Below are 27,155 nucleotides of genomic sequence, written 5' to 3' on the forward strand. Positions count from 1 at the left end.
ACTGCCGGCTGGTCTGGGGGCACCATCTGGGGGTGGCACGGCTGGCAGAGGGCCCCCGTGGCGGGTGGCAGGACACTAGGGGGGGCGGCATGGCGCAGCCGGCCCTGCTGTGGGCTGGGCAGTGCCCGGTGAATGAGCGGAGCGAGGGCTTGGCAGCCATCACGCCCAGGTGCGCTCCGGTGGCCGATGCGGGAGGGGTTTGTGCCCAGCCTGGCACACCGAGCCCTGATCCAACAACACAGGGTCCCCCAAAGCACGAGGGGAGGCGGGATCCCATGTCCACGTGCTGGCATCGGGGGGTGCCCTGGCAGGAGATACTCAGTGGTCCCCTGCGGTGGCCGGGGCAGGCTCGGTCTGGCCCAGGCGCGTGTGGGCAGCCGTGGCCAGGCGCCGAGCTCACCCACCTGCATGCTGGCTGTGCGGGAGCCTCCCCTTGGCGAGATGCAGGGCGGCTTTGCCAGGCGCCCGGTGGGGCGGCGCCAGCGGCCCCCCCGGCGGGAACCTGTGCTCGGACGTGCTCTCCAGGGCGCGGCCCCGGGTTGCGTTGCTCCTCGGTCCGGAGAGCTGCGGGGGGAGGGGCAGACACGGTCACCGTGGCTCGGAGGGGCGGGGGGCAAGACTCAGCCGAGGGGGCAGCGCGGAGTAGCCGGAGCCCCGGATCCAGGGTTACATCTGGGAACCCCCCAAGCCAACGGGAGACGAGGGGGGAGACGGCCCAGTGCATGCAATGCCAGGTGGGGCACCCCCCAGTGCATTGTGGGTGTCCTGGAAGCTCCTCCCACCTCCGCAGAGGACCCGCCCCCAATGCACAGCACGTACCCCGTGGCCGGTGACCTCGAAGGACCTGGACCGTCGCTTCCGCCTCCTGCCGTCCTGCGAGCCCTCCCTCTTCTCCAGCTTCTTCCCGCCCTTCCGGTGGCCCCGGAGCCAGGGCCCGGGCGAGTGGGCGGGGCGGGGCCGCCTGGCGCTGCTGGCCAGGTTGCCGTCGCTGGCGGCGTGCTGCAGGCCGGGGCCGGGCGGGCGCCGGGCCGCGGGGGTGTCCGGCAGCAGGGGCTCGTCGGTCTCGCTCAGCGAGCGCAGCGACAGGCTGCTCTGCTCCTTCATGGGCGCCAGCAGGTGCAGCCGGTCGGCCTCCAGCACCCGGGAGCGGCGCCGGGCCGCCTTCACCGCGATGCTCTTGAGGCTGCTCAGGATCTCGCTGCGCTCTGCAAGGGGGGGGGCGTGTGAGGGGGGGGCCCCCCAGTCCTAGGGTCCAGTCGGGGGGAGGTTGGGCCCCTCCCTGACCCCCTCACCCTCTCCCCATCTGGAACTGCAAACTGGGAACTCTGTGCCCTCAGTTTCCCCTTTACTGGGCCCTAAGCGGGCAGCCCCCCAAGGGCTCTGTGAGCTGCAGCAGCGTTTGGGGGGGGGGGCGCACCGGCTGCCCTGTCCTGTGTTGGCTCGGTGGCTCTGATCAGGGCCCCCAGAGGGACGCATGTGGGGAGGGGGGGAGATGGCCAGTCGCTACAGCTTGGGCCACACTCAGCAGCTGGGCCTGGCAGGAGCGTTTCAGGGAGCGGCCTGGGGGGCAGAGCCGGCCACACACCAAATACGAGTCAGTGGGACACGGCTGCCAAAGCAGCAAACAGGAGTCTGGGGCGTATTCGCGAGGCGTCATTCTTCCCTCTGCTCTGCGCTAACCAGGGCCGGCCCTGCCACGAGGCAAACTGAGGCAGCCGCCTCAGGTGCCAGACTGTAGGGGGGGAGGGGGGCGCCCCTAGGACCCAGAGGGTAGAAAGTTGTGTCTGCTGCTGGTGCAGATGTATTCTCTCTGCTCTAGATGCACCGAGATGGAGGAGTGCTGGGCTGGAGGAAGGAGGCAGACTCGAGATGTTTCAAAGTTTTGGCCCAAGCGAGGGGACATGGGGGGCGTCATTTGAGCTCCCCGCCTCAGGTGCCAAACTGTGGTGGGCCGGCCCTGGCGCTGACCCGGCCTCAGCGGGAGTATCGTGGCCAGGTCTGGGCCCCCCGTTCAGGAACATTTTGGGGAAGCTGGAGGGGGTACAGAGAAGAGCAACGGAAAGGATGAACGGCCTAGAAGTCAGGAGCTAGGAGGGAAGGCCGAAAGAACCGGGCTTGTTTAGTTTGGGAAGGAGAAGACCGAGAGGGGACAGGAGCGCGGTTTTCAGGTCTCTAAAAGGGTGTCAGAAGAAGGAGGGAGAGAAATTGTTCCCCTTGGCCTCTGAGGATAGAACAAGAAGCAATGGGCTTAAACTGCAGCAAGGGAGGTTTAGGTTGGACATTAGGAAAAACTTCCTGTCAGGGGGTTAAACACGGGAATAAGTTGCCAGGGGGGTTGTGGAATCTCCACCACTGGGGATATTTCGGAGCAGGGTGGACACACCCCTGTCAGGGCTGCTCTAGATGGGGCTTGGCCCTGCCGGGAGGGCCGGGATCTGGACTCGATGGCCTCTCGAGGTCCCTTCCGGTTCTGAGTCCGATTCCATGGCTTCCACGCCCAGCCCCTGATCTCCCCACAGTCTGGAGCAGTGGAGACCCCAAAGCCCCCAGACGGGACCCAAGGGTGCCCCAGATGGCGCCTGGGCGGCAGGAGCCCTTTGCTGCTGGCCCGGCCCCCGGGGAGGCGGTGCCTGGGCCTGGCCCTGCGGGGAAGCGCCTCACCTGTGTGCGTCGGGGCGGGGTCCGCGCCGCTCTCCACGCTCTCCGGGGAGGAGTTGGGGTGGCTCTGCACACTGGCCAGGCTGCCCCGGTGCGGGTGCTGGGGGCGAGGGGAGGGGGTGAGCACGCCTGCCCTGCACTTGCTGCCTGCCCGGTAGGACCGGCGAGGGCAGGGCCCAGCCCGAGAGGTGGCACCAAGCCCCGAGCCCAGGGCAAACTAGAGCAACCCAGGGTGACGCTAGGCGGCGGGAGCAGAACCTGGCCCACTTTCCATTTGAGTTTCAGGTTCTGAATCGCCCCCGGCCAGTGACCACCACCGAGCGCCAAGCCCCGGGCGGCCGGACGTGGCACAGCGAGAACAGCTCGGGCTGACCGAGGGGAAACTGAGGCACCTACACGCACCGAAGGTCACCCAAGCAGGCCAGTGGCAGAGCTGGGAGTAGCCCCCAGGACTCCACGTGCTGTGCAGTGCTCCAGCTACTAGGCAACGCTGCCTCTCACCGAGGCACATCCGTGCCCTGGCCCCTCCCACACCGGCACCTTCCCCATGCGCACCTCTTGGGTCACCAGGCCGTTCACATGGATCGGGGGCGGGGTCAGCACGGCCAAGCTCTTGATGTGCCGCACCTGTGGGCTGGTCCGGAACAGCTGGGCCAGGTCGCTGCCGGAGGGGGAAAGGCGCCAGTCACACCGGCGCAGAGGAGAGAGCTCGCCAAATTCACACGCACGGGCTGGGCCGAGAGCTGCTCCTGGCTCCGATCCAAAGCCAAGCCTGGAGCTCCCAGCCCCACGCTCAGCGAGCCGCTGTGGCCGCAGGGGCAGCAAGGAGGTGTCCTTTGCTCTGAACGTGGCCCTTTAATACCCCCCAGCTTTTCCCCTCTGAGCACAACTGAGCCGGGAGCCGGGCGTCTTCCTCCCCCGGGATCTGCAGGCGACCAGAGCCTGGTGCTGGGTCTTCCACACAGACACCCATGTGTTCTGGACATGTGGCTTCTCCTGCCCTAGGGCTCTGTCTCTGGTCCCAGGGGTGCAGGGTGCATGGTGCTTGGCCCCTCTTCGCCAATGTTCCCTCAAATCTTTTCCATCCATGTGCAGAATAAATTTTTCTATGTGCACCCAGGCATGTGTGGATGTGCACCACCCATCAAAACACAAACCCAGCTGTGGGTGGCTGGTAAATGGCCGGGCAGCACTGGATTCTCTCCTGAGTGGCCACACAAGTGTTCAGTTTGCAGGGAACACTGCTCCTGCCCCGCGGGCGCGCCCCTACCTCTGCCTCCGGCACCAGGGGCGGCAGGGCGTGTGGTGCCCGGCCCCTCCTGCCCCGCGGGTGCGCCCCTACCTCTCTGCCTCCGGCACCAGGGGCGGCAGGGCGTGTGGTGCCCGGCCCCTCCTGCCCCGCGGGCGCGCCCCTACCTCTGCCTCCGGCACCAGGGGCGGCAGGGAGTGTGGTGCCCGGCCCCTCCTGCCCCGCGGGTGCGCCCCTACCTCTCTGCCTCCGGCACCAGGGGCGGCAGGGCGTGTGGTGCCCGGCCCCTCCTGCCCCGCGGGCGCGCCCCTACCTCTCTGCCTCCGGCACCAGGGACGGCAGGGCGTGTGGTGCCCGGCCCCTCCTGCCCCGCGGGCGCGCCCCTACCTCTCTGCCTCCGGCACCAGGGGCGGCAGGGCGTGTGGTGCCCGGCCCCTCCTGCCCCGCGGGTGCGCCCCTACCTCTCTGCCTCCGGCACCAGGGGCGGCAGGGCGCGTGGTGCCCGGCCCCTCCTGCCCCGCGGGCGCGCCCCTACCTCTCTGCCTCCGGCACCAGGGGCGGCAGGGCGCGTGGTGCCCGGCCCCTCCTGCCCCGCGGGCGCGCCCCTACCTCTCTGCCTCCGGCACCAGGGGCGGCAGGGCGTGCCTGTCCGAGTCGCGCTGCGGCAGCGGGTGCTCCGAGCTCAGCGTCCGCACGCTCTCCTGGTCGGAGTCGGGGGCGCTCTCGGCAGCCGGGAGCTGGGGAATCCTGGGCAGAGACGTGTCCTGTGGGGGAATCAGCTGCTGTTAGGCCCAGCCCAACTGCCCTGCAGTTTCCGAGGGGTGTCCTGGGGGCGCTGCACCGGCTGCTGCCTCTCCCCTCCACTTGCCAGTGGATTGGCCCCGGCCCCCCTCCCCTGGGAAATTACCTGGTTCTCCGATTGCCCCTCCCCCCTGTGCACACCACTGACCCCCGGGGGCCACATCTGGGGCTGGACGCAGCGCTCCCTTTGCCTGGGCACCCCTCCTGTGCCAGGGTACGCGAGGGCCCAGACAGCACCCAGGGACATCAGACTGGCCAGGCTGGGTCAGACCGACGGTCCCTCCAGCCCAGCGTCCTGGCTATCACCACATCCCCTGGCGAGGAGTTCCACAGGTTGGCAGTGCACCGGGTGAAGAAAAACTTCCTTTGGTTTGTTTTAAACCTGCTACCCTGTGTCCAGGGGGCTTAGCAATGTCCTGGCCCCATGAGGTGTGAGTCCGAGCAGAGCAGGAGGGACCAGCAGGTACCTTCAGGGCTTTGGCAGCCACGCGGTCCAGGCTGGCGACGCGGTCCAGGCTCCCTTCCTCCAGCTCACGCACGTAGATCTCGTACAGCTCCTCCAGGTGGTGCGGCACGGAGAGGTGGTACTCTGCCAGGGAGGGGGGGACAGGGAGGGGGGTTAGAGGGGGGGGCACCCCACAGAGCACCCCACTGCCCCTGACACAGCTCCTTGGGCCAGGGCGAGCCGGGGGAAGGGGCTCGTGCCAGGCCCGGAGGGGCCGAGAGGACACGCTCATGTGGCGACAGGACAGCCAGGCCCGGGCTCAGCACGACGCCCGCGGACTGGCGCTGACGTGCCAGCCACTGCGCTGTGGCTGCCTCCCGCGGCACCGCCGTGGCATCGCGCCGGGGCCCCGCGGAGCCGCCCGGCGCCCCTACCGTGGATGAGCTGCCGCTGCTGCTGGATGATGCGGTGGCAGAGGCCGCGGTGCTGCTCGAAGCGCTGCACCACGTAGCTCTTGTGGCGCAGGGCGTTGTCCTTCAGCAGGGCGCTGGACTGCATCTCCGTGTTCTCCAGCTCCAGCTCGTGCACCTTGCAGAGCAGGCTCAGCACCTCCCGCTGCTCCTCCGAGCTGATGCGCCGTGGCAGGACCTCCTCCAGCCGCCGCCCCCGGCGCCGGGTCTCCCGGAACCGCTTCTCCAGCTCCGCCTGCGGGCGCAGAGCAGCCGGGGCCTCGCGTCACCGGCCCACGCAGGGTCACCGTGGAATGGACTGGACCTCCGGCCAGGGGGACCCTGCCAGCCCCGCCATGGGGACCCGGCCAGCCCCGCCCTGGGCTCCCCCTGCTCTGCCGGGGCCCCTCACTCCCGACCCGACCCACAGCCCCTGCCAGCCCCGCCCGGGGCTCCCCGCACCTCTGCCAGGGCCCCTCACTCCCGACCTGACCCACAGCCCCCGCCAGCCCCGCCCTGGGCTCCCCCTCACTCCCCACCCGACCCACAGCCCCCGCCGGCCCCGCCCTGGGCTCCCCCTCACTCCCGACCCGACCCACAGCCCCCGCCGGCCCCGCCCTGGGCTCCCCCTCACTCCCGACCCGACCCACAGCCCCTGCCGGCCCCGCCCTGGGCTCCCCCTGCTCTGCCGGGGCCCCTCACTCCCGACCCGACCCACAGCCCCTGCCAGCCCCGCCCGGGGCTCCCCGCACCTCTGCCAGGGCCCCTCACTCCCGACCTGACCCACAGCCCCCGCCAGCCCCACCCTGGGGACCCGGCCAGCCCCGCCCTGGGCTCCCCCTCACTCCCCACCCGACCCACAGCCCCCGCCGGCCCCGCCCTGGGCTCCCCCTCACTCCCCACCCGACCCACAGCCCCCGCCGGCCCCGCCCTGGGCTCCCCCTCACTCCCCACCCGACCCACAGCCCCCGCCGGCCCCGCCCTGGGCTCCCCCTCACTCCCCACCCGACCCACAGCCCCCGCCGGCCCCGCCCTGGGCTCCCCCTCACTCCCGACCCGACCCACAGCCCCCGCCGGCCCCGCCCTGGGCTCCCCCTCACTCCCGACCCGACCCACAGCCCCCGCCGGCCCCGCCCTGGGCTCCCCCTCACTCCCGACCCGACCCACAGCCCCCGCCGGCCCCGCCCTGGGCTCCCCCTCACTCCCGACCCGACCCACAGCCCCCGCCGGCCCCGCCCTGGGCTCCCCCTCACTCCCGACCCGACCCACAGCCCCCGCCGGCCCCGCCCTGGGCTCCCCCTCACTCCCGACCCGACCCACAGCCCCCGCCGGCCCCGCCCTGGGCTCCCCCTCACTCCCGACCCGACCCACAGCCCCCGCCGGCCCCGCCCTGGGCTCCCCCTCACTCCCGACCCGACCCACAGCCCCCGCCGGCCCCGCCCTGGGCTCCCCCTCACTCCCGACCCGACCCACAGCCCCCGCCGGCCCCGCCCTGGGCTCCCCCTCACTCCCGACCCGACCCACAGCCCCCGCCGGCCCCGCCCTGGGCTCCCCCTCACTCCCGACCCGACCCACAGCCCCCGCCGGCCCCGCCCTGGGCTCCCCCTCACTCCCCACCCGACCCACAGCCCCCGCCGGCCCCGCCCTGGGCTCCCCCTCACTCCCCACCCGACCCACAGCCCCCGCCGGCCCCGCCCTGGGCTCCCCCTCACTCCCCACCCGACCCACAGCCCCCGCCGGCCCCGCCCTGGGCTCCCCCTCACTCCCCACCCGACCCACAGCCCCCGCCGGCCCCGCCCTGGGCTCCCCCTCACTCCCGACCCGACCCACAGCCCCCGCCGGCCCCGCCCTGGGCTCCCCCTCACTCCCGACCCGACCCACAGCCCCCGCCGGCCCCGCCCTGGGCTCCCCCTCACTCCCGACCCGACCCACAGCCCCCGCCGGCCCCGCCCTGGGCTCCCCCTCACTCCCGACCCGACCCACAGCCCCCGCCGGCCCCGCCCTGGGCTCCCCCTCACTCCCGACCCGACCCACAGCCCCCGCCGGCCCCGCCCTGGGCTCCCCCTCACTCCCGACCCGACCCACAGCCCCCGCCGGCCCCGCCCTGGGCTCCCCCTCACTCCCGACCCGACCCACAGCCCCCGCCGGCCCCGCCCTGGGCTCCCCCTCACTCCCGACCCGACCCACAGCCCCTGCCGGCCCCGCCCTGGGCTCCCCCTGCTCTGCTGGGGCCCCTCACTCCCCATCTGCAGCCCCCAAAGCCCAGCCCAGAGCAGCATTGCCCAGAATCTGGCACTCACAGCAGCTGATGCCGATCAAGCGGTCGGGGGGGGGGGGGGGGAGGGACCACTCCCAGCACGGGGCCAAGACCCACTAAACTCATCTCCCTCCATCAGGCGGAGGCCCAGCCCCACAGCCCCGACCCCCGACCCCTCCTGCCCGCTCTGGAACCTTCTGCCGGTGCAGCTTCTTCTGCTCGCCCACGAGGGCAGCGATGTTCTCCCTGGCCGAGGTGACGTCCTGCGGCTCCGGCCTGTCCAGCAGCTCGTCCCCGGCGTCCGAGTCCTTCTCGCTCCCGGCCCTGCTGAGCGGCTCCTTCGGCGGCTGCTCCCTGCTCCTCTGGGCGCGGCGCCTCCTCTCCTGGTCCCAGCTGGAGCCCCCGGAGAGAGCAGGCGTCAGCTGCTGACCGAGGGCCGGCCCCGGGGACCCGGCTGTGCCCAAGGGCTGATGCATGGTGCTCCTGGCACACTGACTCCTGGCTGGGCGATATCTGGCTATACTGACCAGCCCCGCCCGCTGCTGAGCCCGGGCTCTCCCCGTAACGCCCAGGTCGGGGTGATTCCTGCAGCCCCAGTGACAACCCGCTCTCGGGGGGCAGGGCCGGGCTTACTCCGCAATGGTCAGCAGGTGCCGGGTGCTCTCCAGTTGGATCTCCATGTAGCTGTTCTCCAGCTCCATCAGCTGGCGCCGCACGTCCATCTGCTCCTGGAAGGCGCCGATCAGCTGTTCCCGCAGCCGGTCCATCTCCTGCCGGTCGCAGAGGGCGCCGTGGAGCTGCACCTCGGCTGGAACACACGAGCGGGGATCGGGCGCCAGCCGGATCGGGCACGAGCAGAGCGGCCGCCGGCCCCGGGGCGCTGCACACAGGGGGGCAGGCAGGGGTCCCACGAGGATCGTGAGAACCGGCCTCCACATGGGCAGGGCACAGACGCCCAGACGCCCCTGCCAGGGAGGGGCCACGGCCGCCCAGCCACCCCCTGCCAGGGAGGGGCCACGGCCGCCCAGTCGCCCCCTGCCAGGGAGGGACCACGGCCGCCCGGCCGCCCCCTGCCAGGGAGGGACCACGGCCGCCCGGCCGCCCCCTGCCAGGGAGGGACCACGGCCGCCCGGCCGCCCCCTGCCAGGGAGGGGCCACGGCCGCCCAGCCGCCCCCTGCCAGGGAGGGGCCACGGCCGCCCAGCCGCCCCCTGCCAGGGAGGGACCACGGCCGCCCAGCCGCCCCCTGCCAGGGAGGGACCACGGCCGCCCAGCCGCCCCCTGCCAGGGAGGGGCCACGGCTGCCCAGCCGCCCCCTGCCAGGGAGGGGCCACGGCCGCCCAGCCGCCCCCGCCGGTGCCCCGTGGGCCGTGGCGGCTGGGTGGTCCCGGCATGGTGCCTCAGGGAGAGGGCGGGGCTGGCAGGCCGGTGCCCCGTGGGCCGTGGCGGCTGGGTGGTCCCAGCGTGGTCTGTCAGGGCAGGGGCAGTGCAGGCAGGCCGGTGCCCCGTGGGCCGTGGCGGCTGGGTGGTCCCGGCGCGGTGCCTCAGGGAGAGGGCGGGGCTGGCAGGCCGGTGTCCCGTGGGCCGTGGCGGCTGGGTGGTCCCGGCGCGGTGCCCCAGGGAGAGGGTGGGGCTGGCAGGCCGGTGCCCCGTGGGCTGTGGCGGCTGGGTGGTCCCGGCGCGGTGCCTCAGGGAGAGGGCGGGGCTGGCAGGCCGGTGCCCTGTGGGCCGTGGCGCCTGGGTGGTCCCAGTGTGGTCTGTCAGGGCGGGGGCAATGCAGGGAGGCTGGTGCCCCGTGGGCCATGGTGGCTGGGTGGTCCTGGCGGGGTGCCTCAGGGAGAGGGCGGGGCTGGCAGGCTGGTGCCCCGTGGGCCGTGGCGGCTGGGTGGTCCCGGCGCGGCGCCCCAGGGAGAGGGCGGGGCTGGCAGGCCGGTGCCCCGTGGGCCGTGGCGGCTGGGTGGTCCCGGCGCGGTGCCTCAGGGAGAGGGCGGGGCTGGCAGGCCGGTGCCCCGTGGGCTGTGGCGGCTGGGTGGTCCCGGCGCGGTGCCTCAGGGAGAGGGCGGGGCTGGCAGGCCGGTGCCCCGTGGGCCGTGGCGGCTGGGTGGTCCCGGCGCGGTGCCTCAGGGAGAGGGCGGGGCTGGCAGGCCGGTGCCCCGTGGGCCGTGGCGGCTGGGTGGTCCCGGCGCGGTGCCTCAGGGAGAGGGCGGGGCTGGCAGGCCGGTGCCCCGTGGGCTGTGGCGGCTGGGTGGTCCCGGCGCGGTGCCTCAGGGAGAGGGCGGGGCTGGCAGGCCGGTGCCCCGTGGGCTGTGGCGGCTGGGTGGTCCCGGCGCGGTGCCTCAGGGAGAGGGCAGGGCTGGCAGGCCGGTGCCCCGTGGGCTGTGGCGGCTGGGTGGTCCCGGCGCGGTGCCCCAGGGAGAGGGCGGGGCTGGCAGGCCGGTGCCCCGTGGGCTGTGGCGGCTGGGTGGTCCCGGCGCGGTGCCCCATGGAGAGGGCGGGGCTGGCAGGCCGGTGCCCCGTGGGCCGTGGCGGCTGGGTGGTCCCGGCGCGGTGCCTCAGGGAGAGGGCGGGGCTGGCAGGCCGGTTCCCCATGGGCCGTGGTGGCCGTGCCGGGGGAGGGCCGGCCCACGGGCGTTACCTTGGATGTGGCGGATGCTGCCCCGCTCGCCCCGGGCCGGGCCCAGCTGCTGCGCGTCGATCTTGCTCTTGAGGCGCTGGATCTCGCTGCGCAGGTCCGAGATGATGCTGGTGTACTGGGCGATGTGGTACGAGACGTTGAGCAGGTTCCGCTTCACCTGCAGACACGGGCGGGGGGGCGTCAGCACGGCAGGGGCGGGTGCACCCCTAAGGACTGCGTCTGGGGCGGAGGGCTCTCGCCTAGATGGCAGGAGGGGTGAGGGGCTGGCACACAGGCTGGGGAAGGGTCGGGATGCAGGGTGCCCTAGGTGGGGGAAGAGAGGGGGGTGCTGGTGCCCAGGCTGCGGAGAAGGTGGGGGCAGGGTGCTCAGGCTGTAGTGCTGGGTGGGGGAAGGGAGGGTCATAATATAAGAACCACACTGGGTAGCCCAAAGGCCCATCTAGCCCAGTCTCCTGTCTCTGACAGTGGCCAGAGGGAGTGAACAGAGCAGAGAATCATCCAATGACCCCTCCCCTGTCGCCCATTCCCAGCTTCTGACAAACAGAGGCCAGGGACACCATTCCTACCCATCCTGGCTAACAGCCATTGCTGGACCTAACCTCCATGCATTTATCTAGCTCTTTTCTGAACCCTGTTCAAATCCTGGTCTTCACACCATCCTCTGGCGAGGAGTTCCACAGGTTGGCTGTGCATGGAGTGAAGAAAAACTTCCACTGGTTTGTGTTAAACCTGCTGCCTATTCGTTTCCTTTGGCGCCCCCTAGTGCTTGTGCTGTGGCGGGCAGGGCCCTGGGTGCCAGGCCGGGTCCCCGCCGTACCGTGGTTTTGATGCTCTTGGCGCGGTCGGCGTAGGTCAGGGTGCTGCGCGACTCCTCGAAGGCGCTGCTGGCCGGGCTGATGTGCGCGATCATGACCGTGCGGCTGTTGCCCCCGAGGGAGTCCTGGCGACAGAGGATCGTGGGGCTGGGCGCGCGCCAGGGGGCTGAAGTGCAGCCCTACCAGGAGCTGGGCCCCAGCTTGTCTCCCCACCCCCAGCCGGGTGCTCGGGGCACACTGGCTACCGCGGACGGGGCCCAACATGGCGCCAGGCGATTCCAGCCGGGGCGCTCCAGCCCGGGGCCCGTGCCTGCCCCCAAGCCTGCCCACCGCCCGGCCCTGGCCAGGAGCAGGCGGCCGGCCCCGCCGTACCTTGAGGAGGCGGGTGAGCTTGCTGTCCCGGTAGTTGACGTACTTGGGGCCCCCCTTGTCGCTCAGGGCGTTGATGCAGTTCCCCAGCGCCAGCAGCGAGCGGTTGATGTGGGCTCCCTCCTTCATCCTCTGCCCGCGGTTCTGGGTCTGGGGGGCAGGGCGAGGGCGTGAGGCAGGGGCCCGGTGCCAGCCCCGGGGGGAGGGCCCGGTGCCAGCCCCGGGGGGAGGGCACGGCTTGCAGGCTCCTAGCAGCACACGGAGGCGTCGGCTGGAACCGGACAGCGCCCGGCAGCAGGAGTCTGGGCCGACCCAGGCCAGGGCAGGGGGCCTGGACCTGCCCTGCTGCCCAGGCAGCAGCCTCGCCAGCTCCCCTGGCAGGGCAGGGCGTGGCCAAGGGTCACCCTCCTCCGCTTGCCACGTGCTCACAACCAGGGGTGCTCGGCTGCACTGGACACGTCCGCCCCTTCCTGCTTACGCGGCCTTTTGCTTTTAAAAGGAGAGAAAATCCAGGGCAACAGCCCAGCTCTGAGCAACAACCGCCAGTCCACACAAGCAACCCTACAATAACACACCAGTCCACACAAGCAACCCTACAATAACACACCAGTCCACACAAGCAACCCTACAATAACAAACCAGCGTGTACTGCGCTGCCCACAAATGACACTATATAATAACCAACCCGTACACACAAACAACCCCACAACAGGAGTGTGGTGAGCAAGACACGAGCAGTCATTCTTCTGCTCTACTCTGCATGGCTCAGGCCTTGGTTGGAGTACTGTGTCCAGTTCTGGGCCCCACATTTCCAGACAGATGTGGAGAAGCCGGAGAGGGTCCAGAGAAGAGCAACAAGAATGATGAAAGGGCCAGGAGACACGAGCTAGGAGGGAAGGCTGAAAGAATCGGGCTTTAGTTTGGAAACGAGAAGCCGGAGAGGGGACGTGAGAGCTGCTTTGCGGTATCTACAAGGGTGTTACAAGGAGGAGGGAGAAAACTTGTTCTCCTTGGCCCCTGAGGATCGGACAAGCAGCAAAGAGCTTAAACTGCAGTGAGGGAGGTTTAGGCTGGACATCAGAGGTGCGTTACACAGCACCCTTAGCTCGAAATAAGCTACGCAATTTGCGTTCTTTGCATCACACAACCTGTGTCGCTTCTTTCGACGATATTTCGAAATAGCTTATTTCGTACTTTGCCACGGTCCACACAGCGCCCAATTTTGCAATAACTGGCTATTCCGAAATGCGGAAGGGACAGCCGAGGTCATCCGACCTGGCCCCCTCCTCGGGGACACCGCCAGAGCCCCCAAACTCATGCTCTGCCCAGAACATGGAGCGGGAAAGGGGGCGTGGCCAGAAGGCTGATCCCAAGCCTGGGCACTAGGGGGTGCTGCGAGCTTGGCTAAACCCAGGCAGCACCAGCTGGCCAAGTTCATCGTTCTGCCTGGCACCGGAGTACCAGAGCGGAGCCGGGAGCGAGGACTCCGATCCCGTCTGCTCCCTGCAGCCCAGGTCGCTGAGCCGGCCGGCGGCTTGACCCGCCTCTCACAGGGACACACGAGGGGCCTATGGCCCGGGCCTGATCCAGCCCCGAGGGGCACATGCCGGGCTCCGCTGGTACCCCCCTCAGAGTCCTGACCCGCCGCCCCTGCAAGCGCCAGTCACTGCGTAGGAGGGGCCGGCTGCTGGAGCCTGCCTCTCCACCCCCACCCACTGGCCTTGCTCGTCCAGCCCTGGCTCGCCTGTGCCCAGCAACGGGCACCTGGGTCCCAGCACCCACACGGGGCATGTCCGGCCTGCGCCTGGGGGGGTGCATCGGGCATGCCCAGCTTCCAGGGCCCCTCCTCTCTCCGTTCAGGGGCCAGCCCAACCCCGCAGCCATGGGGGGCTCGGGCAGCAGGGCCCCCCAACCCTCCTTTCCGTGGGAAGCAGAGTCCATCCCCAGCCTCAGTGACCCCTGGCTGAGCTCTGCCCAGGTCCGGGCCCCCGGCCCTGCCTCACAGACGCAGCTGGGGTGCCCGGCTCGCCCACGGCGGAGCCGCCAGGCCCCAGCAACCCTGGGGCTAGAACCCGCCGTCCTGGCTGCCGGGCCCAGCCACGTCCCCGGGACCAATCCTGCTGCCCCCGCCCTCTGGCTCCCTCCAACCCCCCCTCCTACCTGAGACGCCCTCTCGGAGCCGGCCAGGTCGATCATGAAGAGCCGGCCCAGCCGCACCTCCTGCAGGACGTCCTTGAGGCGGCTCTTCTGGCGCACGGTGACCTGCAGCACGGCGTGGGAGCGCGACGACGTCTGGTTGGCGGCCGTGGGCTCCTGCATCCTCTGTTTGTTCCCCTTCAGCAGCAGCTGCATGATCTGCAGGGGGCGGAGGGGGCCAGAGGAGATGGGGGGGCTGCTCCCCTTCCCACACCAGCCAGTCGCTCTGCCACGCAGTCCCCCCCAGCTCCCGACTGCTGGGCACCGCTGCAGCACGTGCAGCCTGCACCCATGGATTTTCACCCCCCCTCCCTGGCGCGCCAGGATGGTACAGGCCCCGCTGGAGCCTCCCTGGGGTTTGTTTCCCCACAACATGGCTGGCACCGCGCCAGGCGAGGGGCAGGCCGTGGGGCTGGGCTGGCCATGGAGACAGCTGGCACCAGCGCTCCCTGTAAGCTGAGCGCTTGAGCGGTTGCCCAGGAGAGATTCCAATGCTGCCCAGCTGATTAGCAGAGCACCCACAGCCACCCTCGGCCATGTGTTCCTGGGGTGGTGCACATCCGCACATGCTTTGGTGCCCAGAACAAAATTTATTCTGCACATGGATGGAAAAAGTTAGAGGGAACATTGGCTGGCACCGCGCCAGGTGAGGGGCGGGCTGTGGGGCCGGGCTGGGCATGGATGCAGCTGGCACCGCAACAGGCGAGGGGCAGGCTGTGGGGCCAGGCCAGGCCAGGGCACTCACACGACTCGGGGAGGAGGGGCTGACGTCTGGATGCCCACGGCCACCAGCGGAGCCGCGGCTGTTCCCGACCCAGCTCGGCTGGCCTGGCCCTCGGGCACAGGGCGAGTCCCCAGGCTCCTATGCTCAGGGCTGGGGGGCGGGGCAGGGCGGCAGGCCACCACGTGGCGCGGGGACCTGGCCCCGCCTCACCTCCTTGGCGTTGATGGTGGAGACTTCCGTGATCCCCGCCACCTGGATCACGCCCTTGGCGTCTTCCCGCAGCTCCAGGAAGCCCAGCGAGGGGTTGAGCAGGTCCCGGATCATCTCGTTGTAGATCTGCTCAGAGCGGGCATGGTTGGCGAGGGAGGGAGAACTGCAGCCAAGCCAGCCCTGCACTGGGCCTTGGCCATGCCGGGGGCCAGCCAGCTGCAGGGACCCAGCCCTGGGCCATGCCGGGGGCCAGCCGGCTGCAGGGACCCAGCCCTGGGCCATGCCGGGGGCCAGCCGGCTGCAGGGACCCAGCCCTGGGCCATGCCGGGGGCCAGCCGGCTGCAGGGACCCAGCCCTGGGCCATGCCGGGGGCCAGCCGGCTGCAGGCACCCGTCCCCCCGGGGCCTCCCCATGCCTGGCTGTGACCATGCCCCAGCTGCTGGGTTCTTGGGATCACATCCTGGCAGGGTGAGGCCCACCCGGAGCCAACGTGGGACAGTGCCAGACACAGACCCGCCCTCCCCACAAGCCAGGGCACCCCCCAGAGCTCTGGGCAGCTGCTGGGAAGGGCCAAGTTCCCCTCCGCTGGGCGTCAGGCTCCTGCCCTGACCCCGGGCAGAGTCTGGCCAGGGCCCCGTGTGTGGCTGGTGGGGGCTGGGGGTCGGTGCCCGGGCCCGCTGGGTGCTGCCGGAGGATGGGTTTGATGCGCCAGGGCAAAGCGCCCCGGGGGTGAGGCTGAGGAGCCGAGAAGGAACAGGAGCGCACTCGGGAACGGGGCACCCGCGAGCTCCCTCCGGCCCCACGCCTGCTCCCCACCCTGCCCCATGGCAGCCCCGGCACGGGGCTCCTGGAGCCAGCCCGCTGCCCCTGCCCTCCGAGCGAGGCGCCGGCTGGGCCCGCCCCCGGCTGTGTGTCCTCCCGGCCCCGTTGCCTGGCTCCCGAGCGGTCTGGGGGCGGCGCCCGGCTGCGTGTGTCAATATTGTACGAGCCCGAGCAGGCAGCGGGCTGGTGGCGCGTCCCCGAGCGTTACCACGGCGATTATCTGCGCTGGGCGCAGAGCGGTCCGCTGGACCAGAGTCGGGCACCCGAGATGGGCGGGGGGGGGGGGGGGGGCTCTGCAGGAGCTGGGGGAAGCCAAGTCCCTCCGGGGCCAGACACATGAATGCACATAACATCCCCGCCCACTGTCAGTACGCACATGTGCACTCGCACTACACACGCCCCCCATGGGCACCACACACAATAGAAACACACCTGCCTCTCCCCTACACCTGTCCTCTCTCTCGCTCTCTTTCACGCACACCCACCCACCCTCTATGGGCCCCACCCACCTGTACACACACACACACACACACACACACACACACACACACACTATGTAGACCAGTGTTTCTCAACCTTTTTTTATAAAATACCCCCTTTAAAAAAATTATAAGTGCCCCCCCAGTACCTATAGTTTTCAGACACACAATTTTTCTACCATTGCAATGCATTTGTTTAAACAATTTAATCGTAGCCGGGTGGGCGATGAAATTTTTGGGTGTAAACAGTACAAAAATAATCAAGCGCTGTAAAACTTAAAACAAAAATTCGGTTTTCTCCAAATGTCAGTTGTGCTGACGTACCCCCCAGACTTCTCTCCAGTACCCCTAGGGTCCTTGTACTGATATAGACACACCCTGCATGGGCATCACACACACCAGAAACACACCACCCGCATCTCCCCCCACACCTATCCACACGCACCCATATCCTGCATGGGCATCACATATCTGTAAACACACACACACAAATGCACTTCATACATACCTACCCTGCCTGTGCACCCCACATACAGTGCACACACAACCCACATGTAAACACAGGCACCAACGCACTCTACAGCACCTGCACACCACATACACTTTGCACAAGTACTCACATCCCATTGCACACCGCACACCCTGCTACATAAACAGACCATCCACAAGAATGCACCTGACACAGACACCCCCTACCTGGACACCCCTAGACCCTTTGGCCATCCTGTGCCCCTCCATTACCCGCCCCCCAGGCCATGCCAGTTATGGGTACAGAAAGGGGTCTAAAAGGAAAGTCAGACCCTCCAGGCCGGCTCGCTGCAGGGTGCCGCAGAGGGGGTGTCAGTTACAGTCAGCCCAGTCCCCAGACAGCGCCCTGCTCCCGGCCACAGACCCCGTGTGGATCCGGCCGCCTGGCTGTGCCCGGCCCGGCCATACCTCCAGGTAGGACATGGACACCTCATACTCCATGGCGTCGCTGGTCTCCTCGATGGCTCGGAACAGGTCGTGGAGGGTGCGTGCGTAGATCCCGGGTTCGTGGTCGGTGCCCAGCATGGTGTACGTCTTCCCGCAGCCTGGGGGGCCATGGGGGGCAAGCAGTCAGGGCTCTGTGGGGCAGGGGGTCCCAGGGATCTGAACTGGGGGTGGAGGGAATGGGGCCCGGGCCACATGGCATCTGTGAACCCCTGCCCCATGCCTCCCCCGAAGTGCCAGGCCTGCAGACCCTGGGTCCCGCCCAGTCCCTGCCTTCCGCCCTCCCCCGGGTGCCGCCATCCTGGCCAGGGGAGCAGGTGGCGGCTGGGCCCCACGGTTCCCTGCCCCCCCATCCAGCGCTCCCAGGACCACGCAGTCCTCACCGGTGGGGCCGTAGGCGAAGACGGTGGCGTTGTACCCGGAGATGACGCCCTCGATCAGCCCCTTGGTGGTGGCACGATAGACCGTCTCCTGCAGCCGGAGAGCACGGGAGGTCACGCCCTGGGGGGGAGGCCGGGCAGAGCTCCCCACAGATGCTGGGATTCACCCCGTCACCCCCCCCCCCGACTGACATGTGGGGCACGTGTGCACCATCCAGCCTCCCCCTGGACCCCTCCCCAGCCAATTGACGATGGACTTTGTCCGGCATGTGGCCACTGCCCTAATTCTCCCGGCGTGCCCCACAAAGAGGCACATGCCCCCGCGTGCTGGCACGGACCCATGCTCACTCGGGGCACAGGGACAGAGCTCAGACCCTTCTGTGCCCCATGCCCTGATTCCTGCCACCCAAGGTGCAGGAGAATCACCGCTACTGGGGAGCAGTATAGGGCTGCTGACACACCTGGGCAGCTCTGATTCCATCCATTAGATTGCATTCTCCCTTCCCCTGGAGCCATCGAGGGGCTGAGAAAGCGGCTGAAGGGAGGGTCTCTGGGCATTGGAGGAGAGGGGATGCCCAGTGCCCCCCCCCCACCGTCCCCTGCCACCCCTAGTTTTGGCTGTCAGGAGGGGGCATTCGATGGGGGCAGCTGCTCTGGAAATGGAGCTACTGAGACTGGGTCAGGGCCTGGCCTGGCCTAGCCCTGCTGTCCAGCTGCCTTTGGGTCGTGCAGGTGGGGCGGGGGCAGGGATGCTGGGCTAGCAAGCCCCCCCCACTCCCGACTGAGGGGGCCCCCAATCCGGCCCCTTCGGGGGGGGAGCCCCCAGGCTCCGCGGGGCCCAGTGCCTCACCTGAGTTGCCGTGAAGTCGAACGCCACGTCGAACACGTAGGATTTCTCGCGGGAGCGGTTGGCTCGCAGGATGTCCTCGGGGTCTTCCAGGGGGTCCATGAGCACCACCACCTGCCGGGACACCGGGGTCACGAGGCCACGGCCGGGCGCCTGCATCCGGTCCCAGGCCCCCCCCGGACGGCTGGGCAGGGATGAGCCATCTCCCGGGGCCCGGCTAGGGCAGGCGGCTGCTCCGCTCTCCGAGGGGTAAGCACCGCCGTGTGACCCAGCGCCTTCCCTCGGGGATTGCGCCTCCCGGGGCTCCCCAAAAGGCCGCGACACCCCGAGGCAGCACCCCTGGAAGGCGCGGGGGGCACGGACACTTGGCGCCAGCTGGCAGCTCCGTGGCCGGGGAGTGGCTCTGCCCCAGCCAGGGGGCCCGGCCGGCTTCCGTCTGGGGTGCTTTGCGTTTCACTCTGTTTACACGCAACCCAAAGCCACTTCCGAAATGAACCGGGCCTGTTGCAAGCCACCGTGGCCCCCGCGTCCCGGCCCTGGCCAGGCGGGGCACGGTGCTTGGCTGCCCCTGCTCCCCTTTTTGCTAAATGAAATTTACATTGAACCAGAAGTGAGATAAAAAAAAATCAGTTTAATCAAAAAATGTTTCTGGGGAGGGAAGGGGTTTGGTCCGTTCTCAGCCAGCTTTACTGCAGACTTCAGGGCGGTGCCATCTGACACCCGGCTCTATCATGCCTCCCATCCTGGCACGGCTCCATCATGCCCTCTGCCTTGGGCTGTAGGTTCCTGGCTCCATCATGGCTCCCACCCCGGCATGGCTCCGTCATGCCCTCTGCCCTGGGCTGTGGGTTCCTGTCTCCATCATGGCTCCCTGGCTCCATCATGGCTGTCACCCTGGCACGGCTCCATCATGCCTCTCACCCTATCATGGCTCCATCATGCCCTCTACCCTGGCACAGCTCCATCATGCCCTCTGCCCTGGGCTGTGGGTTCTTGGCTCCCACCCTGGCATGGCTCTATCATGCCCCCTGCCAGGCACAACTCCCAGCTCCATCATGCCCCCCACCTCTGTCCTGCCCCAGCTCTGGCATGACTCCTGCCCTTCCCTGTCTCAGTCTCCTTGTTTGCCTTCATCTTCCCCCAGGGCCCAAGGTTTGGGGCTGATCTGACTCAGCGCTGGGCGAGATGCTGGCCCCTGGGGGCTCAGCTGGCAATTAGCGCTAACCTGGAGCTGGGTGGCGCTCCGGGCAGCGAGATGGCTGCAGCCTTGTACCAGGCAGACTGCCTAGCAGGGAGCGAGCTCTGACACCCCCCTGCCCCCCGGAGAAATGGAGAAGGTGGCTCAGAGGGAGCCGCAGAGGCAAACACAGGCCCCAGGGAACATGAGCCAGCGACCTCCCGGCCGGCCCGTCGGCGAGCAGGGCCAGCGCGCCGGGGAGGGGCCCGCGGCGAACGGCCCGGCTGCTCTCTCCGGGGAGAGTCGCTTTGCCGGAGTGGCCTTTATTTAAAGACCAGCTGGGTCTCAGGTGTCGGCTGGGGAGAGGCGCCCAGCTGGGTGGTGAAAGGGAGCCAGCCCTCCGCTTTCCAGATGGCCACGGGCACGCCAGGGCGGGGCTTGCCGGGGGCTGCCGAAGAGGGATGGGAAGAGCTCACTGGTTACCCGGTTACCCCGAAAGCACGAGGGTTACCGGGGCGGTAACTAGGTAACCGGGTAAGCCAATGGGCTCTGGCCACGCTGCAGCAGCCCTGGGAGGGCAGGTAGGACCCCGGCCATGGTCCAGCGGCCGTACTAGGCCTGCCCACACCCCGGGAGACACCCGCCCCGGCTGCCCGGCGCCGGCACATCAACGGTGAACCGGTTTGAATGACAGGTACACCCCCAGCCCCGGCAGGGTGTGAGGTCAGGCCGGAGGGGCACCAGCGAGGGGTGTGAGCGGGCAGGGCCAGGGGCACCGCGCTGGGCTCGCTGGCACAGCCCCCATCACACCACGCAGACGCCAGCCGGGCCCAGGTGGCTGTGCCGGCAGACCCCGTGCGTTCCCCAGTGCTCCTCACCCAGCTCCTGCCCGGGAACATTTATCTTCCTTTGTCTGCTGCTCCCGGCTTCGGCTCCGGGCGCAGCCCAGGGCTGGGGTGGGGAGGACAGGCCCGTACTCGCTGCGGGGCCGTTCACCAAGCACCTGCCTGCTTGCCGGAGGAGAGAAGCTGGGCTTCCGCCAGGCTGGGAGGGGGGAGGCTGGCTCCGGGGACGAGGGGCTTGGAGGACTGAGACCGTGTGCACTGTGGGAACGCCACGAGGCAGGCCTCTTACAGCACCAGAAATTGGAGGAAATGCAGTGGGATGGGGGATCCTCCTCTGGATAGGGGGATCCCCTGGCGTAGCTCCCTGCTGTTGCTCAGGGTCCCTCCACTTGCATGGGCAGGGCTGGCGGCAGCTGGGAGAGGCTGGAGGCCCAGGGGCAGGCGAGCTGCGGGGGTCCCGCCGCAGGTCCCAAAATGCAGCCCACCCCCAGCGCTGTGCTTGGCCCACCGAGCTGAGGGGAGTGGGGCTGGGGAGCTCGTTGGCACATCATCAGCAGGACCCCGAATTGTGGGGCAGCTCAGGCCAGGCAGCCCAGCCAGAGGGGCGTGGGGGGCACCAGGACGAGCTGCAGCCAGCGGCAGTGCCCGCGAGCCCAGCCCCCGGCCCTGTGAGCGGCCGTCTGGCATCGGGTTCCTCTTTGAGCCGGTGGGAAGGAGGCTCAGGTTGGGTTTCAGAGCCAGGAGGGAACAAAACCGGCCTCAGCGCCTCCTGGCCAGGACTCAGCGTAACACGATCAGCTGCCACCCACCCAGCCGAGCGAGGTGCCTGCGCTGCAGGGAAGGGGCCCGGCCGACGGGCCAGCAGCCTGGCAGCTCACGCCCTCGCCATTCCAGTCTTGGTGCAGGATATCTCAGATCACACCCCCAGCTCAGCCGTGCTGCACAGAGGACGGGGACGGCTCTAGGACCCTGGCGGCTGCTCTGTCCATGCCTCAAGCTGGCACTGGCGTCCTCACCAGCACCCTGGCATGTGCCACTGAAATACACACTCCCTAGCTCTTACCTAGCACTGGCTACCTTACAAAGGAGACCAATATTACATTTTACAGATAGAAACTGAGGCACAGAGAGAGGCAAGGACGGGCCCCAGGTCACCTGGCAGGCAGGTACTCAAAGCAGGACTAGAACTCCCAGTCTCCTAAGTCTCAGCTCAACATTCTAGCCACTCGAGCCTCCCTCAGCTTTCCAAATAATCCTGCAGCAGCAAGTTCCACAGATTAACATCCTTCTGCATACAAAGTGAACCCTGACATACAACCCATTGGGTGAACCCCCGGCTCTAAGCAGCCATGGCTCATTTGTACAAAGGGCTCGCTGTATCCACATGGAGACTGTTGCCAAGGCAACCACGCGATGGCAGCAGAAGATACGGGGTTCAGGTGAGTCCGTTGCCCTCAGGCCCATCTAGCCCATGAATTCGGGAGGTGAGGGGGGCAGTACATACAGTGTGTGTGGGGGGAAGGACCAGTGCAGCTCAGGATGAAATGCTTTGGGCCAAATTTCTCCCGGGGTGCACTTGCAGGCCAGCCGAGGGACAGCGGCCCAGCAGAACTGGCGGCTCTCCTGAATTGGGGCATTGTTCCCAGGGCCAGGCCCGGCCCTTAACGAGCGCTTTGTGCGCGGTGCCAGGAGACTTCAACTGCCCCGATCCGGCCCTTTGATCGCATCCTCGCGAGGCACAAAAGCGGCTCTGTGCCGGGCAGCACCACCAAGGTGCCCTCCATGGGGGGGGGACACACGGCTGCTCCCTCATAACGTGGGCAGCGGCCCAGCAGGGGGCACTCTCGCTGCCCTTGCTGGAGTGTTGGGGGGGGGGGCGCTGCTCACCCCCTGCCCCACTCAACTCCCAGCCGGTAGCTGCCCCTTCCCCGTCCTGCCTCAGCCCCTTCCCCCCAGTGAGGATATGGGGGGGGGGGTACAGCCAGCGCATCCAACACCTCCCCTGCCTCGCCCCGGCTCCCATTTCAATGCAGATTTTGACCTTTCCCGAGTGCCTGGCTCACAGGCTGGTATCTGTGTGTAACACTACCCGGGGGGGGGGGGGGGGCGAGCGGGCAGCGTCCCTCCACCCCCACCTGCCCTACTTCTAGCCTCATCAGCATCTCCTAGGTGAGGGAGAGGCCCCCCCAGGCTGCAGGCACCCCCCAGGCCCGAGACAATTAAAGGGGTGCCAGCCCACAAGACAAGGATAACATTCCCCGGTATTCCCTCTGGCTCAAGTCTTCTAGGGGTCCCATAGCATCCTGCTCTGCTTTGGAACCATAGGGTCTCCCGTAAGGGCAGGGTTACGAACGCTGGTTTGTTATGGTAGAGTAAGGGCAGGGCTACCAGGGCATGGTTTGTTATTGTAGGGTCTCCCGTAAGGGCAGGGTTACGAACGCTGGTTTGTTATGGTAGAGTAAGGGCAGGGCTACCAGGGCATGGTTTGTTATTGTAGGGTCTCCCGTAAGGGCAGGGTTACGAACGCTGGTTTGTTATGGTAGAGTAAGGGCAGGGCTACCAGGGCATGGTTTGTTATTGTAGGGTCTCCCGTAAGGGCAGGGTTACGAACGCTGGTTTGTTATGGTAGAGTAAGGGCAGAGCTCCCAGGGCATGGTTTGTTATTGTAGGGTCTCCCGTAAGGACAGGGGAACGAACGCTGGTTTGTTATGGTAGAGTAAGGGCAGAGCTCCCAGGGCATGGTTTGTTATTGTAGGGTCTCCCATAAGGACAGGGGAACGAACGCTGGTTTGTTATGGTAGAGTAAGGGCAGAGCTCCCAGGGCATGGTTTGTTATTGTAGGGTCTCCCGTAAGGGCAGGGTTACGAACGCTGGTTTGTTATGGTAGAGTAAGGGCAGGGCTACCAGGGCATGGTTTGTTATTGTAGGGTCTCCCATAAGGACAGGGGAACGAACGCTGGTTTGTTATGGTAGAGTAAGGGCAGAGCTCCCAGGGCATGGTTTGTTATTGTAGGGTCTCCCGTAAGGACAGGGGAACGAACGCTGGTTTGTTATGGTAGAGTAAGGGCAGAGCTCCCAGGGCATGGTTTGTTATTGTAGGGTCTCCCGTAAGGACAGGGGAACGAACGCTGGTTTGTTATGGTAGAGTAAGGGCAGGGCACCAAGGGCATGGTTTGTTATTGTAGGGTCTCCCGTAAGGACAGGGGAACGAATGCTGGTTTGTTATGGTAGAGTAAGGGCAGGGCACCAAGGGCATGGTTTGTTATTGTAGGGTCTCCCGTAAGGACAGGGGAACGAACGCTGGTTTGTTATGGTAGAGTAAGGGCAGAGCTCCCAGGGCATGGTTTGTTATTGTAGGGTCTCCCGTAAGGACAGGGGAACGAACGCTGGTTTGTTATGGTAGAGTAAGGGCAGGGCTCCCAGGGCATGGTTTGTCACTGTAGGGTCTCCCAGGGCTGCTGGCGCTGGTTTTTGTTAGATAAAATCCATGTTTGAATGATAAATATGAAGCTCAAAAAGCAACCCTGCTCCCCCACCCCTTGAGCACAGGGCTGGGACAGGGCCCCGCTTGCCAGCTCCCAGACAGGAGGGACCCAAGATGAGCAAGGCCAGAGCTGGGCAGGGCAGAGTCCTGTCACCATGGGAATGGGGAGGGAGCGGGCAGGACCAGAGAGGCCACAAGGAAGCCCCCATAGGCCCCGTGCCCAAGTGCTGGGATCCGGAGAGACCCTGCCCAGCCCCCCAGGCCCTGGCGTCCCTGCCCCCACCCTGACGTGGCAGCGCTGTCGTCTGCAGACGTTATCGGCGCCGGCGTCCCCCATCCTCGCCGGCCCCATTGTTGCCACGGTGACTAGGTGCACCGATGAACCATGCCAGTGCACGTCTGCGAAAGCATTGTCCATTGGCCGGAGCAGGGCCCGGCCGGCCGCCGGGGGAGGGTGCCCGTCCTAGCCAGACAACCCGGGGAAGCCGCTTGCGTCTGACCTGCCAGCGCCACACGCGCGCTCAGCCCTGGCCAGCCCCCCCGCCCGCCGTGGGCACAGGCCTGGGGGGCGGGGGGCTGCTTCCCGTGGCCGCTTTACCCGGGGCTCCCTTTGGATCTGGCACCCCAGAGAAGCAGGGGCCGGCTCTTCTTGGAAACCCATGCGGAGCCCTTTATCCTCCCGAACGAGACTGGTCTCGCATCTCGGCCCCCGACCCGCCTTAGCGCCCTCCTAGCCAGGCCTGGGCCCCCCCTTTAGCTCTGGGTTCCCCCCGTTAACACAGCCGCTGCTACGCCAGGCCTGGGCCCCCCCTTTAGCTCTGGGTTCCCCCCGTTAACACAGCCGCTGCTACGCCAGGCCTGGCCCCCCCTTTAGCTCTGGGTTCCCCCCGTTAACACAGCCGCTGCTACGCCAGGCCTGGCCCCCCCTTTAGCTCTGGGTTCCCCCCGTTAACACAGCCGCTGCTACGCCAGGCCTGGGCCCCCCCTTTAGCTCTGGGTTCCCCCCGTTAACACAGCCGCTGCTACGCCAGGCCTGAGCCCCCCCTTTAGCTCTGGGTTCCCCCCGTTAACACAGCCGCTGCTACGCCAGGCCTGGGCCCCCCTTTAGCTCTGGGTTCCCCCCGTTAACACAGCCGCTGCTACGCCAGGCCTGGGCCCCCCTTTAGCTCTGGGTTCCCCCCGTTAACACAGCCGCGGCTACGCCAGGCCTGGGCCCCCCCTTTAGCTCTGGGTTCCCCCCGTTAACACAGCGGCCCCCCACGTGGCTTGGCCAAGGCAGCATGTCCCGCTCTGGAGCTGCCTAGGGCAGTGCCCGCTCCTGTCCTGCCTGGTGCCCGCGTGTGGAGGAACAGGCCGGAGACTGTCTACATGAGAGAGCTTGTGCCATACGGAGCCACCCTGCCCTGCCTGGGCGCTGGGGGAGGAGAGGCCTTGGGCACATTCCTGCCTCCCGGTGCCATGAAGAAGGGAGGGAAGAGGGGGGGGGGACACACCCGAATCCTAGAGAGGAAGGTGGGCAGGAGAGAGGGAACACGCTCCCCCCAGCCACCTGCCCCGTGTCCAGGTCTCAGCTGACACCCGGGGCAGGCCGAGGGTGGCAGCTGCCAGAGCCTCGTGATCACAGCAGGGCACCAGGAAGTTGCCCGCGCTTGTGAAAACGTGCCCAGGGTGTAACCCACACGATGACGCCCGCAGGGAGTCGCTTCGAGAGGAGGCGACCCTGCACCCCAGCGGGGCATTGCCTCTCAGACCGGCCGACCTCTCGCCGAACTGCGTTACAGCCCTTCCCCCGGTCTCCACGAGAGCTGCCAGGCCCTGCAAGTGCTGGGCACGCAGACGCAGACCACCGAGCCGGAGGGGGGATGCCACCGGACCTGCTCCATCGCAAGCAAAAACGCTTGGGAGCTCAGGTCTATTGGCTGGAATTTCATTTGGCAGCAGGCGTGTGGGGTAGGGGCGGGAGGCGTCCTGAAATCTCGCCCTGCAAGAGTTGTGGAACAGAGCGTCCCGCAGTTGAAATGCAACGCGCGTGACAAAGGGGAAGGCAACAGGGTTTTGTCTTTTTAAAGCCAAAAGCAAAACCAAACGCTGCTACCAAGTTGGCAGGGGGGAGAAAAAATAATCTCCGTGGCCTCTGAGAATAGGCCAAGCAGCAGTGGGGTTAAATTGCAGCAAGGGAGGCGTAGCTCGGACATTAGGAAAAACTTCCCAACTGCCAGGGGGGGTTAAACACTGGAATAAGTTGCCCAGGGAGGTTGTGGAATCTCCATCGCTGGAGATATTTAAAAGCAGGTTGGACAGACGCCTGTCAGGGATGATCTAGATCAGGGCGACTCGACTTTGGAAGCCCCGGGGGCCACAAGGATACAGCCCACGCCACGGGCCGCAACTTAATGTACATGCAAATATATGCAAACAGCTTCTTTCCCAGGGACGGGCATGAATACAAAGATGAAGGCGAGACGGCACAACACGCAGGCCCCGTTTAAGTCCGTTCTGCTGAGATTAATAACATGCCATAGTGCCCCAATTTCCACCCACATGGCGGCACGCTGAACGAGCGACGACCGTCCGTCTCAACAGAAGACCGTCATATTGACTCCTGTTTTGTTCTGGCTTCACGACAGCCCAGGAATGGAACTATTAAACCACGTATCAACCCAAACCGCCCCGCGGGCCGCAAGCGAACAGGCTGCGTGCTGAGCAGCCCGGCTCGAGATGGGGCCGGGTCCTGCCGTGAGAGGAGGGGGCTGGAGTTGATGACCTCGCGAGGTCCCTTCCCATCCTAGACTTGTAGGGTTCTATCCTTTGAAACGACTGGGCGTGACCATCACCCCAGAAGATGTTCCCGACGTTCGGAACGGGGCGGGGCGAAGCGGGGTCGCTCTGCTGCAGGATGAAGGCGGAGGTCAAAACTTCCCGACCCTTTGTGACCCAGACTTCCCTTGTCCCCTGCTGGCTCTGACCGACACCCCCTCCCACCCATGAACTCCTGGCCCGTCTCGAAGGGGCTACCCTGCTTTGCCCAGCCGCCCTAGGGACCACACCGGAGCACGAGTGCAAACTCCTAGCCCAGCCAGCTATCATCTGACTGGCGAGTCCCCTGGCGCCGCGCTCGGCCCAGGTAAACACAGATGGCAGAGGCGCACCCGGCCGCCTGCTCTTCCCGTAATTGCTTGAGGGGAGTAAAAATATCCTGCTAATAAACACAGCTGAATTTCCTCCTGACGGGCGGCCGCCCTGGGGCCGGCGAGTGGTAACCGGGCCCAGAGCTCCGGAGTGGCGAACAGAGCCGGGTCGATAACGCGGCCGGGAGTGGGGGGCCAGGGTCAGGCAGCGCCC

General features: G+C 67.5%; 1 protein-coding gene across 2 annotated transcripts in view; it reads right to left on the reverse strand.

Moving 5' to 3' along the window:
* KIF19 (kinesin family member 19) overlaps positions 1-27,155 on the reverse strand; it is a 34,284-nt gene that overhangs the window by 1,868 nt on the left and 5,261 nt on the right. For both annotated transcript variants that reach the window (XM_075904043.2, XM_089771848.1), the window contains exons 3-19: positions 18,311-18,421; positions 17,464-17,551; positions 17,045-17,181; positions 14,808-14,933; positions 13,838-14,032; positions 11,681-11,827; positions 11,311-11,433; positions 10,494-10,650; positions 8,493-8,667; positions 8,054-8,252; positions 5,588-5,858; positions 5,176-5,297; positions 4,517-4,671; positions 3,214-3,319; positions 2,662-2,758; positions 820-1,205; positions 405-564 (exon numbers count right to left, since the gene is read on the reverse strand). In XM_075904043.2, coding sequence (XP_075760158.2) covers positions 405-564; positions 820-1,205; positions 2,662-2,758; positions 3,214-3,319; positions 4,517-4,671; positions 5,176-5,297; positions 5,588-5,858; positions 8,054-8,252; positions 8,493-8,667; positions 10,494-10,650; positions 11,311-11,433; positions 11,681-11,827; positions 13,838-14,032; positions 14,808-14,933; positions 17,045-17,181; positions 17,464-17,551; positions 18,311-18,421 — 2,755 coding nt within the window. The remainder of the gene's footprint in view (positions 1-404; positions 565-819; positions 1,206-2,661; positions 2,759-3,213; positions 3,320-4,516; positions 4,672-5,175; positions 5,298-5,587; positions 5,859-8,053; positions 8,253-8,492; positions 8,668-10,493; positions 10,651-11,310; positions 11,434-11,680; positions 11,828-13,837; positions 14,033-14,807; positions 14,934-17,044; positions 17,182-17,463; positions 17,552-18,310; positions 18,422-27,155) is intronic.

Source organism: Pelodiscus sinensis, chromosome 20 (assembly GCF_052426305.1).
Source record: "Pelodiscus sinensis isolate ZL-2025 chromosome 20, ASM5242630v1, whole genome shotgun sequence".
In the NCBI taxonomy this organism is placed as follows: Eukaryota; Metazoa; Chordata; order Testudines; family Trionychidae; genus Pelodiscus; species Pelodiscus sinensis.